General features: G+C 46.8%; 2 protein-coding genes across 19 annotated transcripts in view; one reads left to right on the top strand and one right to left on the bottom strand.

Moving 5' to 3' along the window:
• DNAH17 (dynein axonemal heavy chain 17) overlaps window positions 1-1,591 on the top strand; it is a 98,705-nt gene extending 97,114 nt beyond the window's left edge. The window contains exon 80 of the mRNA XM_037913873.2: window positions 1,344-1,591. Coding sequence (XP_037769801.1) covers window positions 1,344-1,591 — 248 coding nt within the window. The remainder of the gene's footprint in view (window positions 1-1,343) is intronic.
• PGS1 (phosphatidylglycerophosphate synthase 1) overlaps window positions 1-16,281 on the bottom strand; it is a 47,525-nt gene that overhangs the window by 16,005 nt on the left and 15,239 nt on the right. For 7 of the 18 annotated variants that reach the window (XR_005227572.1, XR_006285852.1, XR_006285851.1 and 4 more), the window contains exons 7-9: window positions 14,237-14,770; window positions 8,409-8,557; window positions 4,804-4,946 (exon numbers count right to left, since the gene is read on the bottom strand). Coding sequence is in view for 10 of the 18 variants with exons in the window: in XM_037913842.1 (XP_037769770.1) it covers window positions 4,827-4,946; window positions 8,409-8,557; window positions 14,237-14,770 (803 nt within the window). In the remaining 8 variants the exon portion in view is untranslated. The other 11 variants (XR_005227576.1, XR_006285855.1, XR_006285854.1 and 8 more) reach the window with 8 other exon arrangements.

Here is a 16,281-nt window from a genome sequence, read left to right as displayed (position 1 = left end):
ATGTTAATCTCCAGCTCTCTGCTACCATGTACTAATTTTCTTCACATCTCAGCCTTTGCTGTCCTGCCCTACAGTAAGTGATCCAGGCTCTTCCCCCTCGCTCCTGAATTGGCTTGGTTTGAGGCAGCAGTTTCAGTCTGAGGAAGCAGTTTCTAGCAGGGTTTATACTGTGCTCTGTCCCTGTACTTTTCTGCTGCGATAATTCCACCCCACCTATGATCTTTACTCAAGAGCTTCTACTTCACCTGACAATGTGCTATCTCAGTGCTGCAGAATGACATGATTTTTCCTGTAGCTTAATGCCCAGTGTGTCCCTGCTAAACTTTACGGTAAACAGGTTTCAGAGTAGCATCCGTGTTAGTCTGTATCTGCAAAAAGAAAAGGAGGACTTGTGGCACCTTAGAGACTAACACATTTATTTGAGCATAAGCTTTCGTGAGCTATCTCCCCACTGTATGCATCCGATGAAGTGAGCTGTAGCTCACGAAAGCTTACGCTCAAATAAATTTGTTAGTCTCTAAGGTGCCAAAAGTCCTCCTTTTCTTTTTACAGATAGATAGTTACCTGCTTACGCACTCATTACTGTACTAAGTAGCAATTAGTCTTCCCTGAGCAGTAGTCAAGGAATAACTGATGCTTGTCAGCACAGCAGGAGCATAGTGTGAACTATAGTCAGCTCATTTATATTGCAATAAACAGCATCCATTCACAGAGCAGCCAGGTTCAGTTTGGGTAGCAGCTGCCTTTATTGTGCATCATTGTCAGAAACATGCCAGCAGAGGGCAGCCCTCATTAACAGACAAACAGTGACCGTAAGTATTTATTTATTTTGGAAATTAATACAGCAACACTTGAAGCTCAGAGCAGAGACAGTTGATGTTACTTGGGTCACAGTTACATTATGTATATATGACTGGACCCAGGAAGTCTAGGTGAGAATGTCTCAGCTTTAGTTTGAGGTCCCTTACAGCTAATAAACACAGAGGGATGAGGCCAGTGGCAGGATCACTGTACTGTCAAGCTGAGGTCCATGCCCAGCAGACTACATGGGAGAGTTTCCGTATTTATCATTCTTCCCCAAGCTGTGCAGTCCCCCCTAACATGGACACTGGAGTGGGGGAGTAAGGACAGAATTGACCATTGTGGTTAGAGATCTTATCCCTAGTAATATTGTTAGTCACTCTGAAATGCCAATTACGTGCCAGGGGTGACTAAGCCCAGGCTACTTCAGTACTGCCCTTTGGTCCTCCAGCTGACCCTTAACCATGCTTCTAGGACAACTCTTCCCCCACCCCACCGATACAGCAAATAGAACACCTTCTGACTGAGCCATAACATTGCAGGTGCTCGGTGGGACATTCCTAGTGGTGTCATCACAGATGCTCGACTGAAGGAGTTAACGCCCTCAATGCCAGTCATCTTCATCAGAGCCATCCCTGTGGACCGTATGGACACCAAGAACATCTACGAGTGCCCTGTCTACAAGACACGCATGCGAGGCCCCACCTATGTCTGGACCTTCAATCTGAAGACAAAGGAGAAGTCAGCTAAGTGGATTCTTGCTGCTGTTGCTTTGCTCTTACAGGCTTAAACTTTTACTGCCTAAACAAAGCACTTGTTCCACACGCCAAAGTAGTACTAATCCCATTAGTCAGAAACACCACCCAACTTTTTGTCTGCCCCGAAGTATTTTAACAAAGTGACAATAAAAAGACAGGTTTCAGAGTAGCAGCCGTGTTAGTCTGTATTCGCAAAAAGAAAAGGAGGACTTGTGACACCTTAGAGACTAACACATTTATTTGAGCATGAGCTTTCGTGAGCTACAGCTCACTTCATCGGATGCATTCAGTGGAAAGACAATAAAACATGAAATGATGGTGTTAGTGCCTGGGTGGATAAAACAATTGGCCAACTGTGGATTGGTGTCACAATACACATCAGAGCGGTGCCAGTATGGGTTACTCCACAAGGCAGGTTACAATAAAGCACTAAGGGCTTGTCTACACTGGCAAGTTTTGTCCCCAAAATCTGCCTTTTGGCGACAAAACAGCAAGAGTGTACACACTACAATTGGCCTTTTGTCACAAAAAACTTCCACGCCTATGAGAGACGTTTGTCTTTTCCCCCTCCCTTTATTGTCCACAAAGAGCCAGCGTAGACACTGGTGATTGTTTTGTCGACCGAACTGGCTTCTGCCAGTATCCCACAATGCCCGCCCTGATCGCTCTGTTGCCCTGCAGGCATGTGCCCCTCCCCTTTCAAAGCTCCGGGAAGTATCTGTGCGCTGCTCCCTTTGGGGAACAAACGCAGAGCAAATCATCAGAATGCTCCTGTTCTACCCTGCACTAGGGACACAGCAGCAGGCAGACTGCTGTGCGGCTTTGCCATTCCTCAGCACAGAGAGCTCACAGAGTTACTCATGATGCTACTCTCGGCTGCGGGAGCGCTCAGCTCTTCCTTCCCACAACACTGCACTGTGGGATACATACCCACAGTGCATTGCTCACCCTGTCAATGATGATCGTGTCCCACATGTGGGACACAATCTGTCGACAGAGGGAGCAAGTGTGAACACCCTTTGGCGATTTTTGTTGTGTCAACGTAAGTTTTATCAACAAAACTTGGTAGTGTAGACACACCCTACGTGCCAGCACTGAAAAGAAGGAAGCCAAAGTAAAGGCCTTGTCTACACTGCCACTTTACAGCACTGAAACTTTCTCACTCATGGGGTGTGAAAAAACATGCCCCTGAGCACTGTAAAGTGGCAGTGTAGACAGTGCCCCAGCATGGGTAGCTACACCTCTCGTGGAGGGTTTTTTTTTTTTTTTTTTTTTTTTTACAGTGCTCCCAGCACTGGTGCCGTGACTACACAGCCCCGTTAAAGCGTGGCCATCTGGATTCCTCAGAACTCAATGCCTGTTCAGGTCTCTGTTTTGCGTGAGTGCTCACCTGTGGGCAGGGCCCTACTGGGCCATGCGCTGTAGTTCCAGTCCCTTCCCCAAAGAGCTTCTAAAGTAAATAGACCAGACAAAGGGGGAGGAGAAACAGAGACAGGAAGAGAGCCCAGATACGGTCACTGTCCAGTGCCTTAGCTACCGCTCTACACAGCCTCCGTGCTATCCTGTACTTCCCAACAGTGGAAAGGTGCACACAGGTCACCCTGATCAACTGTTAAGCATCTGCTATTAAGCCTTCCAGCACCTGCACCAAAGGGCTGCATAAAGAATACACTCTGGCCATGCTCCCTGTTTACTACCCATTTTGCTAGCTGGGTGGGAAGTCAGTCAGGAAGCACATGTCCTTCTGTTTCTAGGATGTGATGGCTATCTGTCCCTGTGCTCCCAGAAGTGAAGTTGTGTCAGACAAGACCACACACTACAGCCACCCTTTGAAATACAGCCAGAGTTGTTTTTAGACAAGACTCGTAAGAAATGACACAGAAGAAAGGTGACAAATGGTGCTCTTCAAAGCACTAGGAGTGGCAAGCGGTTTGTGTTCTCAGGCCTGTCACCAGTGGATAGGAGGCCCCTAATGGCTGGTACTGTCTGCAGGGACTATAAAAGCTAACTCCCCTTTTACCCCTGAGGGGAACCACTGTGGCAGGAGCAGGAGCAGGAGCAAGCTCCCATGGTGTAGCTGTTTGGAGCATATAGGATTTTGGTTTGCCTTCATGCCACTGCCATTGCCTCCAGAACCCTACTGCAACTGTTATTAGCCTGGCCAGGCAGCCAGGGAACCTCTGCTCAGCACTGATAGTTAGGGGCTGACCACCCAGAAGAACCCAACCACTCTCTCCCTTTCGTATGGAGTAGTTTCCTATTTCACATCTGCTAGCAGCGCTCAACTACCTGAAGACAAAATGATAAAACCCCAGCGCTTTAGCATCTTCTATTTCAAGTATCGACACTGACTTTAGCCAAGAGAGGAGAGCTGTGAAGGAATGCTTATGGCAATAGGCAACTACCAGGCTGCTTGTGGTCCAGGGCTGACCTGGCCATTTATGAGGCCTCAGTAGTGCTGGTTCTTTAATCCCTGGATACAGAGGAAGTTTAGAACCAGTTACCCTGATGTGGCAGGTGGCTGGCACTTACCCACAGCAACCAGAACCTGAGAGTTGAGTGAAGGTAAAGGACCAGAAAACACATGCACATGCTCCAACACTAAGGCTCTTGGGAATGAAAATTGGTGATAGTTAAAGTCTGAGTTGGCATTTTCACCAAGTCTAGGGGATTAACTGGGGTGAGTCCACTGCCATAGGAGGAAAGACAGCAAATGGCCTTGTGTCAGCCAACATTCATGTGATAAAGGCATTTTAGATGAGACCTCATCCTTACAAAGCAAAAGCCAGAGGTTATGCTGACTTTTCCCCCTCTTTAATCCCAACTCAGGCAGGAGATCATAGAGCGGCTGAGATTTTCCCACAATGTCTCCCATTGGCTGGCCAGGGTAAAATCTAGGCCTGACCCTAGGCTGAGTCCCCATGGCAAGAGATACATTTCAGAAGAGAAAGTCTTATCAATGCATGGGGATAACTTGGACTCCTCCCTCCCCGTTCCTGAAAAGGAACCTTAGTTACTGCTAGACTACGACATGCATTGGAGACATAACCCATTCAAATGGAAATTGAATATAGGCACTCAGGAAAGAGCTTCACACTGCACTGAAAACCTTCCCCATGCAAGGGAAGCATTGGGCTGATTCTTCCTCCTTATAAAGGACAGGGCTGCATTAATAAGTGCAATCAACTCAGTATTGTTTCCTGCAGCTTTAGTTCTTCCTGGAGCAAAACAACTTCAGACTCACCCAGAGGAGGATCCTCTCTCCTTTCAAAAGAAGTTCTTAATCAGAGGCGTTACCAGCTTCACCCACAGTTTTACGTAGCGGGTTGGCTGTTCAAATGTAGACAACGACACAACGCCTGACTTGAGATAAAGCTGCTCCTGCTCCTACAAGACAAAATCCCGAAAGCCAGTTTCAGCATCGCTCCCTCACATCATCCACCACCCTAGCCAGATTTGGTGCATCTACAGTCACAGATTTTGCCTGGCCAGAGGGGCATGTCACCCTTCTCTCACAGGTCTGAACACACATCAGGGGCAAAGAACCCAGCCTGCCCCTCCATGTGATGTAAATTGTAGACAAGTAGCCCAGCCACTCAGCTGTAAGCATGGGGAATGTCACATGGCACCTGTCCCTGAGGTGTGCCTGTTGCAGCAGCCTTCTGAGGCTTGACAGCTGCATTCTGAAGAGCCACATTCACATCTTATTCTGGAGAAACGTTCTCAGAACCCGAACATTTGAACTCAAAGGGCCCAAGGTGGGTGGCTTTGTGGGATCAGGCCCTACAGCTATTCCTAATTACTTAACTAAACTGCAGTTATAGGAATAACACAAGTCAAACCCCTAGCTGTAACTGCCTGAAAAGGAAACCTGACGTTAATCTCAAGAGACTGGTTTGCAGAACTCATCCTAGACACAGCTCCAGTGTTGTGTTTTCAAATGAATATGCAGTCATGATTTCAATTAAATTACCAGAAATGCGTAAGTGCCTTTAAAGTATAAACAATACAACTGGAAGAGGAAGTGAACCATCTCTGTTACAATACACATTTCACATAGCACATGAAAAGCAGTGGTTTGATCAAAGGCAGAAGTGGCTCTTTCTGCAAAACTAGCAAGGTTTCTGGTTTTACTCTACATGCAAACAAGAACCAGGACATTTGTCAGATGTAGCAAAATACCTCAATTTCTACTCCACAGATTACAGAAATCTTTCCCTGTGATGGAGCCCGTAAGCACTCTGAATTTTGACACATCAGGAAAGGAACCACAAATTATGGGAAATAAACACAAAGGGCTGAACGTAAAAGATTCCGGCAGTAATGAGCCTGTTTTTAGAAACGAAGAGTGTTGCAAATCCCACTAAAAACACTCCGTTAGAGGCAGGGTGCCAATCACTTAATACCAATAGTCTAGTTTCAGTTCAGTTATTTGTACTGAGACTCAAAACTTGTAACAAAATATTATTTACTTTGGTTCACTCACTGCAGCAGCCAGAGTTTTTGCCTGGAGCTGGAGTGGAGCCAGAGCACAGCTCCAAAGCCCTGATTACAATACAGGTGTTGAGTGGTTATTAAAATGTATCACCAATTTCCTTCAGACTAGAGGAATCTGCACTGGAAGCATCTCAAACCATACAATTTATAGGACTGCAGTAATGAAAGGACTGGGTAGTTGTACTGAGTTCCACAGCAGCCCCCATCCTACTGGTACCCGAAGGTCAGTCGTTTGAGGAGTGTACATTTTTCAGGCATTTGCATCACCAGCCCCTGTACTAACAGGAGAATATTTGTCTAATTTGTTATTTGAACAGCAGCAAAGGACACAAACTAAAAGTGACAAAGCTTCCAAATAAAAACAGAACGAAGCCTGCTGCTTTTCCCCCATTGCAGGGGTGTCAGAACCAGGAGCGATCCCATGCTGCAGGAGAGTAAAAAAGGCAGGTCAGGACTGGCACAGCCACTTGTAAGGAAGAGAAGGGACTCAGACACCCCATCAAAATCTGTAATATAGTACTATGCAGCCCCAGGGATTGTGCTTTTTCTGTTAGCCCTACGTACAGATAGGACTACAAGATCTTAGTTACCGTATGTGAGACACATGATTTATCTCCCATAATGCAATTAACTGGGCCTCCCCACATCACACCAGGGCAGATGATAGAGAAATGATTCACACTGGACAGGAGTTTCACAAATGAAGAACAGTATGGCCAGATCACAATATTTGTTTCTCTTAAAGCTGCACCTTGGAATTGGCAAAATCTCAGCTTTAGTTTAAAAAAAATAAAGTTTCTACCCTCTTGGTTGTGAAGAAAAGCATGAAAACATGAACCTTAAAGGCTCAAAGAAGAGAAGGCAAAGATATTTTAAATACAGTTTAGGTTCTCATGTTTTTTTAATGCTGGGGTTCACAATACTGGAAGGACCAAACCCCTCAATTGTTCATAGATCTGGAAATGAAGTCTTCATTAGAGCTTTGCATATAGTTCACAAAACAGCACAATGTCTCCAACACTTATTCCAACCAACCAGTACAATGGAAGGAGGAAATGAGAGACTGATTCCTTAGAGGCTCTGTTAGATTTCATCTCGGCACAGTACGGTCTCCACACAAAGATCACAAACAGCAGTGAAACAGGTGGTCAAATTCCAGGTCATTTCTAGTATAGTGGGGAGATTCAGCCATATGCACTTAGCTAAAATGCTTTGTTGGGTCACTGCAGTCATCACTCACAGCTTTACACAATCCCTTCATTACAAAAATATTTCCATGGATTTTTCTCATTACAGATAAAAACAAATACAGGCCAAATAAAGTGAAACATTCATGTGACTCTTCCAGTAAGACACAGAGAACCCTGCTGGATTAGATATGAGGCTGACTCAGTGGGCCAAATTCAGCTCTGGGGTAAGAGATGCAATTCCCATCAATTTTTATGGAGGCTGAGCCTTCTTATGCCAGGCCTGAGTTTTATCCAGTATGAGTTTTGCAAAGCTTCAAATGAAACATATGCACTGATCCAATTTGCTTCACTGCTGAACACTTTGGTATCACAGGAATTACTCAGGGGTGATGCCAATTCCAGGACTAGATTGAAAAGCAGGACAGTTGGAGAAAACAATTTAATAGAGAAGACAAGAAGATACCAAACAACCCAAGCTGCCCACCCCTTTACAGCCACTATGACAAGGGGAGACTATACGCTAAGCTGGAACACTGGTCTTTAAACCACTGAAAAAGAGCATACGGTCAGGATTAAAAACAGGACCACACTTCTTCCTGGGAGGAGGACAGAAATTCTCTTACTGTTAAGGAGATGCTGAGTGCAGATCCCCTTCCCTTCTCCCACCCCCAAATCCTGTGAAAAAGGAAGTCATCAGAAGGCAGCCAGGGTGGGGTTTATATAAATATTTACATGGGGTTAGACACACTTTTGGTTGCAAGTAGATTGATAAAAGCAATTAAGATCCAAAGCACTTTACAGGTGAAAGGTCAGCAACTCAGGGAACCTGAATTCCATTTCTGCAAGCTCAGATGCCCAAACCATGGAGGAAAGGCATGAATGTGCAGCGTATATATATGAGAATAAGGAACTTTACTCTGAATGGCTCATCTGTGTTTGGTTAGCCTCCAGGGCCCAATTCAGCTGTCCACTCTCATTATGGCCTCTAGTTCCCAGAAGTGGGCACTTGTAGCCAACAGCTCACCAACAGACACTTAACTGGCAGTTCCTCAAGTTCTCCTATGCTAGAGAAGGTTTGAAATTATAGTAGTTGAAGATTTTAACGCAATCATCTCACCAACACTCCCCCACCCTATGAAACCTCCTCACATTTGCCACCAACCTGATGAAGCTGCTGCTGCAGGTCACGATTTTCTGTCACTATTGCAACCTGAGCTTCCAGGTCCCGATGAACCGACCTGTACCCAAAATTAGGAGAGCCAATCAGAGTCAGGCAGGGCAGACTGCTTCCTGCCAGGTACAGCCAGAGGCCTGCAGGAAAAGAGTGGGAAAGGAAATATGGCAGACAAAAGAAGTGACCATGGTAGCCTCCAACACTTGCTCTTATTTAATGTTTTTCATTTATTTTGAAATGCTTTATTAGATTTACAGGAATGGCAAGTGGTCATGACACAAAGCAAGCTCTCAGGAAACAGAGATGCTTCCTTATAAACAGCTTAGCATGCCTTGTGGAGCCCGGCACAGCCCTGTAGAGCCCTCTGCTACACCTGGCTCTGGCTCTCTACACTTGTGACTTTGTGTGCTCTGAGGGACAAAGTGGCTTTGGCACTCTGGGGTGGATCTCATCAGTGACACTCCCAAGGGTAACCACTGTCATTTTTAAAGCCTAATAAACTGTACACAGCAGCTCTAACAGTGAAGACTCCAAACATAACCCCAAATGGCTAGTACCCAGTAAAGAAAGGCCACACAGGAAATACCTTGGAGAAATGTGTCTGCAGCATTCTCCTCAGTGACTGGAAAGAGAGTTCTTGATCCCCTGGGCCCTGGAGATCTGCACAGCAATCCTGACTCAGTTTCCATTTCCCCCCCACAACACAGACAAATATTCTGGAAACATGGCTATTTCAATGCTCCCCTAGAGAGACCACATCTGCACAGCAACATGCAACCCCCAAGTCTGTCCATCAACAAAACAGTCATCCTTAATGCTGCCCCTCCCACCTTCTAACAGATCTGCCCTCTTGAAACAGAGGACTATGCAGCATTGCACGAATGCTGTGATATTCTGCGCTATGGGCTGTTCCTCCCTGCGTGGAGCCACAGGCCCACTCCACTGGCAGCAACAGGCCTAAGTGCCATTCTGGACCTCACCCCTGTGTTATTTTTACATCTCAGTTTCTCCTTACTACAGGTGGGAGTGAGCAGCTCCCTTATCACATCTCTCAATTGCAGACAGCTTGTGAGTGCAAGGGAAACTGGCTCAGTGCACTACTATCTAAAGGTAACATCGTGCACTATGGTAACCAGCTCACTGGTGTCAGATGTTATGAAAGGGTTTGAACAACATCCCTCCAATTTCTCTAAGTCTTTGTGTTTCTTTAAGTAACCAGCAGGCACCCTGGCAAAGAATATCCTCATCTTTAGCAAGAACACTTTTACCTCTCAGACTTTTCCCTGGGTGTTGTGGTTGGGAAGTTCTGTAACTTTTTCATTTGAGTTCTCCACAAACTTTGAATGGAATTGGTGCGCATGTGCAGAAATCCTTGCCTTTTCTCTGCAGCTTATAATGGCTTTCAGATCTTCTCCACCCAGCAAGGAAAAAACCATACCATAGCGGGGCACAAGCTCAATTTCCCCCCCGCCCTCCGAGGTTACCTCTAAAAACCTCTTGGACTGAGAGCTGGTAAGTTACATTACCCAGTCCTGAGGGCAGAGTCTGCAAGAGATGGCATCATGAAAACTCTGAACAATGGCATTGGCTGGCTCTGTCCAGTGAATTCCAACAAGATTGTTACCCATAGGGTAGATACAAATGATCATACCCACTCGTTCCCTTGATCACCACCAGAGGGTAAATTCAAACTGCTCCTATTTATAGCACAGCACAATCCAATTTCCTGGGACTCCCAGCTCCCAAACAAAGATACTGGAGAGCTCCTCTTCATTCTCCCAACTCTAGTCACAAGAGAAACATACCCTAAATCCCCAGGGAAACCCACCCCCTGCCAGATATAAATGGAATTAGGGTCTGGTGTCATGCAACCAGGGAAGTAGCTCACAAGCCCAGGACTGGTAGCTGAAGTGCCCCGAGAGCGTCTCGGGCACATCACAGCATTTGTAAGATGGAGGGCGGAAGAACACCCAGAGGTGCTAGTAAGCTATGGCTGAAGGAAGCCTGAAAGGCCACTTGCTGGACAGAAGCTGAATTAAGGGAGCTGCATGTGCCCCGCTTAGTGGAGAGCAAGCAAGTCCTGGGCGTGTCCCTAACAACAGATGCATTTTCCCAGCCCACAAGTCACACAAAGAACACAGCAGAGGAGCTATCGCTTAAAAACCACCTAGTCCCTGAATAGACGCAGGTTTCCTAATTCAGACCAAGAGCACTTCCAAGAATGCCTTGAGTAAGAGGCTGCCGATTCACCGCCTGTTCCTGTAACATACTCCCCACCCCCACAGCACCACAAAGCCAGCAGCCTCCCCCATGCCACTTTCAGTTACACCTTCCAGTTCAAGAATGGCAGCTGCCCATACCACAGCCCAATGAGAGGCTTCTCCCCATGCCTACCACACCCACTGGGCCCGGTAGGAATTTCTGGACACTGTCCACACAGGGAGCCCCTGAAATCCACAAAGAAACACATGAACTATGCAGAGATTCAGCACTTCCCACAATCATTTTTGATTTACTAGAGCAGATTCCCAGATAGGGCTGGTCTGGTAACAGCACATAACGGATCTAGAGCTGGGGTTGGGGCAAGAAAGTGATGTCAGGAACCCACCTGCCAAGCTGGGGTAGTGACTAAGGGGAGAATATAGTCACCTCCCTCTCTCATGTAGCCAAGGGAGGGAACCCTGCAGCCCTTGTTGTGGCCTTGGCTTTGTGACTGTGCCAGGAGGAGTTTGCTCACACAATGACTCACTTTTCCAGGAGGGGAAAGGCAGAGTTTCCGAATCCTCATTCAGTGGCAATAAAGCATCTTCATCTGGGTCCCAAAGGACACCCACCTGGCACCCGATCTCCTGACACTGGAGCAGGAGACAACAGCTCCTCATCTCACCAGGTCAGGAACTGCCACCACTGTGTGTTTGCTCTCAGACACGGGCCATGGAAATCTCCTTAGGTACAAAACTGACATTTTCCATGCACACTGGCGCTGCAACTGTGCAAGATGTAAGAGCACTTAGCCGTACTCGGGACAAGTTCAACCACAACAGCAGTGGGAAAGCTTGTGCGGCATTGTCTGTACGGACCCCAAGTGTTTAACCAGGGCTTGCATGGCCAAAACACGATAGCATAGAAGAGCCAGGTCCTATGAGAGATTAAAGGCCTGACAAAGGAAGCAAGATGCACAGCTGCTGCTGAGAAGCAGGGAGAATTGGGGTTGATCCCACACCCTGTTCCAAGACCCAAACTCTATGCTTGATTATTTCAAACTCTGTCTCTGAGGTCCCCTCCTGCTTCCCCCCTTTCAGCCCATTTGCAGTCCTGAGCATCATTCTGCTGCCGGGGGTCACAGAAGAACAAGTCAGGTGAATCACACGTCAGCCAAAGGGCGAACTATACCAGAAATGGGGACTGCAGACGGGCCCTCTAGCACTCAGAAGGGAAAACAAGATCTAAATGGCTGACACACCACGTTTCTTCAGGTTTACATCTTCCCCAGCACTGGTCCTGCTGAAGCTCAGTAAGACTCCTTTGCTCCTGCACATGACAACATAACAAATCGACCTCTAAGGTGCATGGAAAGGCTTTGGCTTTTCTCTAAAAAGACAAATCCCATGTGGTAAAGAACTGCTCCCCAGGAACATTGGAAAAGCAATGCACTCCTTCCTAGCTCACTCTATGTCTGCCCTGGGGAATCCCACTTGCAGACTTATTGTCCAGCAGCATGAGTATTCTATAGACACCTGAGCATGTAATTCCTGGAAACCAAAACACCCACCACTTCCCAGGCAAGCAGGCTCAGGTTCTTCCGAACGGATGCATCTGCTCTAGGCCCATCTGTAAGCATTCTCCTGTACAGGTATTACAAGCAATGTAAGCTGTGGCATAGGTATTGCATACACAGGTTAGAGGACATGCTGGTAAAAAGGTCTGCAGCTGCCTTCACTAATGCTCCCACCACTGATAGCACAGATGTGGAAAAACACACATTTGTTAGTCAAGGGAAGGCCTTAGTCAGCAGCTTCCTCTTCCACCACCTCTGAACCCTCTTCCGAGCAGCCCTGCAGGAACCGGGGTAGATAGTGCCATTCCCACAATCATTAACAGCCAGTGTCTTCAGACAGGCAGACATTCTCCAAAAGCACTGGCTCAAGGGACTAGCCGCACCGTTCCTCTGTTCTAATTGGATTTATGCTGCAGATGATTAGCAGGCCCCTCAGCAGAGTGCAAAGCTGACTCTGGAAACAAACATTAACACCAGATGAGATCTTGCATGCAGTGACCCTGTAGTTGTCTCGAGGGGAGGGTGTCCCACCACATGACCTGGCAAAACTGCCAGCTTCACTTGACGACGACTGGAATAGCAGCGGGTGCTGTGCATTGGGGTTGAAGGCCATCAGCAGAGCTGAGTGAAAGCAAGGACTTGAATAGCAGGGATATCAAAGATTTCCTGTGTGACCATGGCTTAATCTCTCTGGGCCTATATTTCCCATGTGCAAGATGGGTATAATACTTTCCTACAGCACAGGGATGCTTCAAGGATAAGTCATGAATATTTGTGAGAAGGTCAGATGCTATGGGATAGAGCTGTATAACAACCTAGAGAGACGGAAAAGCTGTTTGCAAAGTGGTGAGCTCAACTCCACACACAGCAGTCCTACGTACGAAAGCACACAACAATTAAACAGACTTCCTACCAACACTCAACTACGAAAACTATTCATGAATCACAAACAATTTACAACTGCGTACGTATAACTACTTGGAGAGCAGGTAAGTATGGGTCTCACTGCTCTGGCAGGAGACTACAGAGGAACTGAAGTGGGGAATTTATGCCCCAATCTGAGCAGTGTTGGACTTGGGGGAATTGGCCATGCCCGCAACTACCAACTACTGCTCAGAAACTACTGTGGCCACATGGGTTGGCACATGACTCCTCGCAGGGGCCCTCTGGAAGCATTCTCTCAGGGACTTCCTTTAAGTGTCACATATGTATTTGCCTACTCATCTCTACATATTCTGCCATGCTGTTCTCTGTGTGGTGAACTCTCTTGTACAACAGAGGGAAATGCTCCTATATACCTCCAGCCCTCCGTTAGGTTTGTAAAGATGGTCAGGGATGCATCCCCTAGATACCCCAGAACATTGGAGTCACTGCTGGGTCACTGTGGCTCCTGTTTACACTGAAGATCCTGCCAATTTCCTGCACTCCAATCCCTTTCACATCCTTACAACAGGACTAATTGCATCACTTCCTGTTCTGTAAATGGGTTAGATCAATGCAACAGGAAACTGAGAAACTATGAATCAGAACTGCTACCACTATCATGAGCAGAACCAGATGCCTCTTCCCCCCCACCAAGTGTAGTCTGAACCACTCTCTTCCCCCCCACCCACATGTCTGTGAGAGGTAAAGTAATTTTGTAATTTAATACAGTGCATGATTTCCCTACACTATGATTCCTCTACCCTAAACTTCTATGAAGAGGCCAGCTCAGAGGAGCGGGGAGCTCAGTCCATCCTTGACTTCTACTCAAAGTGCCAATAATTAAGAACTGTTAAATAATAATTGCTTCTAGTCACTACTGACTTGGGACTGGACCGGACCTGAACCAGAATCCTAGAGATGAGAGACCAATTTCCATCTTCAGTCCCCTGAACCATCCAGATTTATGCATCTTTTGGACCTAGTATGTTTGACAGGGATATATGGCTTAGAACTGGACGAAGCACGCACCCAGCCTCTCACTGGCCTGATGCTCTGTATCTATGCTAACCTTCAATCTCTCTACAGAAGGCCTCCTAAGGACAGGCTGTCTCACCTTTAGCATGGAAAGTCCATCCGTTCCTGTAGTACTCCCGCAGTTGGACCCTGTCTTGCTGGCCAAGGCAGCACACCTCGCTGTAAAACTGATGCTCAATGTAAACATAGGCAGCAGGAATGGCACCTGCCACCCCTTTGGCACCAAAGAACCCATTCACCTCCGGTGAGGCCAGCAGAATCTGATACTCTGCTCTGGTGCTCAGAACGAGATCCATGTAGGCTTGCGTGAGGTTGAAGTAACCAGTGGTGAGGTGTATTCTGGCACCTCGCTCTGCCTCTGTCAGCAACGTCTCTGTCACTATCTCGTCTATTTGAATCCCAAAGGGTTTCATTTGAATTAGTGGATAAATCCAGGTGTCCGGTTCTGTTTTTTGGTCCCCTCCTGCATCAGGGTTTTGCTGGGGCAATAACGGATCTCCTTCTGATCTCCTCCCATGAAAAGTCTGCGTGTGGAGTTCTTGTCGTGTCCTGGCAGCGTTGATCACTTCCATTACTCTCCTATTTGCCACTTCACAATATGTCGTCTTGTCTCCTGAGTGAAAACAAGGAATGACTAACAGAAGATATAGAGCTGTGACACTCAGGCTGAGGCTCGCGAGCTGCCAGTGGCTCTTTAATGGGTCTCCTGCAGTTCTTTGCAGCCCATGATACGAAATCACGGTGTGCTTTCATTATTAACCAATCTAAGTTATTAACCAATCAGGAGGCTTTTACTATGTTATTAACCAATTGTCATTGATAAAATAATAATGCTTGGTCAGTCACTTTGCTGTGAGAATAATATATGTAATATAAAATCTAACTAGTTCCCTGGCATGCTGTTTAAATATGACTACATGGCTCTACGGTAAAGGAAGCAATGAATTCACACTCCTGTGGCTCTTTTGGGTAATGTTGTTTTCTAGTTTGGCTCCTCAACCACTGAGGTCTGAGTATCACTGATACAGAGCTATGTAGTAGGGAAACTACACGCAGAAGGACCACAGTGGAAGCAACCCAAAGAGATCATCCCCATGGAGACTGCATAATCTGCTGCCTCTCCAAGACAGAAATGTGGACATTAGCACAGCTAGGGCAGCACACGACAGAGGGAGTAGTAGTCAGCCTTCATAGAAGGAAGGCCTGAACATGGGCAGCAGCTTCATGCTCAGTGGGAAATGAAAAGGCTACGAGCAGGGCTGGGGCAGAATGGTTGTCCTTGAAAGCTATGCACCACAGCTGTCCTCTGAAGAGGACTGGAATGTTCCAAAGGCAACCTATATTTGCACAGTCTATCTATTTGCATAGGTAGTTTAGTGGGGGACCTTCTGGAAAAAAACCTCAGGAATCAAGTGCCACCAGAATTTCCAGATGGGGATTTTAGGCAAATGCCAGAGGGAACTAAGAGCCACTCATTTACTTTTGTACAAAAGGTTCTCTGTCGCTTGCAAGCTGCAGACACTAGCCCCATCTGGCCCCACAGGGCAGTACTCAATTGATGCCACCCTATTCTGCTCGGGTTCTTACACTGCACCCCTCACTGTGGTATTTGAGTGCCTGTAAAGTGCTGTTTACCAAGAGTGCAGTGCAGAATCCTGTTTGTGCCAGATACAGACCTGATACACCACCCACAACTTCACTGCAGAGCAGAACAATCCCTTCTGAATCAGACTGGGACTTTTCTTAGGGACTGAAATTTGCTCCAGCCAAAGGATCACAGCAACTTTCTACTGTACTTTATAACAAAGGGATCTCCAGTCTCTTCTGCTGGGACTAGAACTGGGAAAACACACATGTGCAGCCGCAACAAGCCTATGGTGTATCTATGAATCTCAATTTGCAATTTGAATTGTGGGTTTGTGAAGGAGACACGTTTGTTCCACCTTCCTCTCCTGCTGAATCCCATTACCTAGAGCCAGTGATTTGACTCAGCAAATTTACATGAAATGCAAGAGCGCCCTCTACATCCCCACCAGACAGCACTGTCACCCATTACACACACACACACACCCAGAGACACAACCACATCATGTCGTATGGATGAAGGCCTGCCTACAGTACTTC

The sequence above is a fragment of the Chelonia mydas genome, chromosome 14 (assembly GCF_015237465.2).
Source record: "Chelonia mydas isolate rCheMyd1 chromosome 14, rCheMyd1.pri.v2, whole genome shotgun sequence".
NCBI lineage: Eukaryota > Metazoa > Chordata > Testudines > Cheloniidae > Chelonia > Chelonia mydas.
This window is presented reverse-complemented; position numbering and strand designations above follow the sequence as displayed.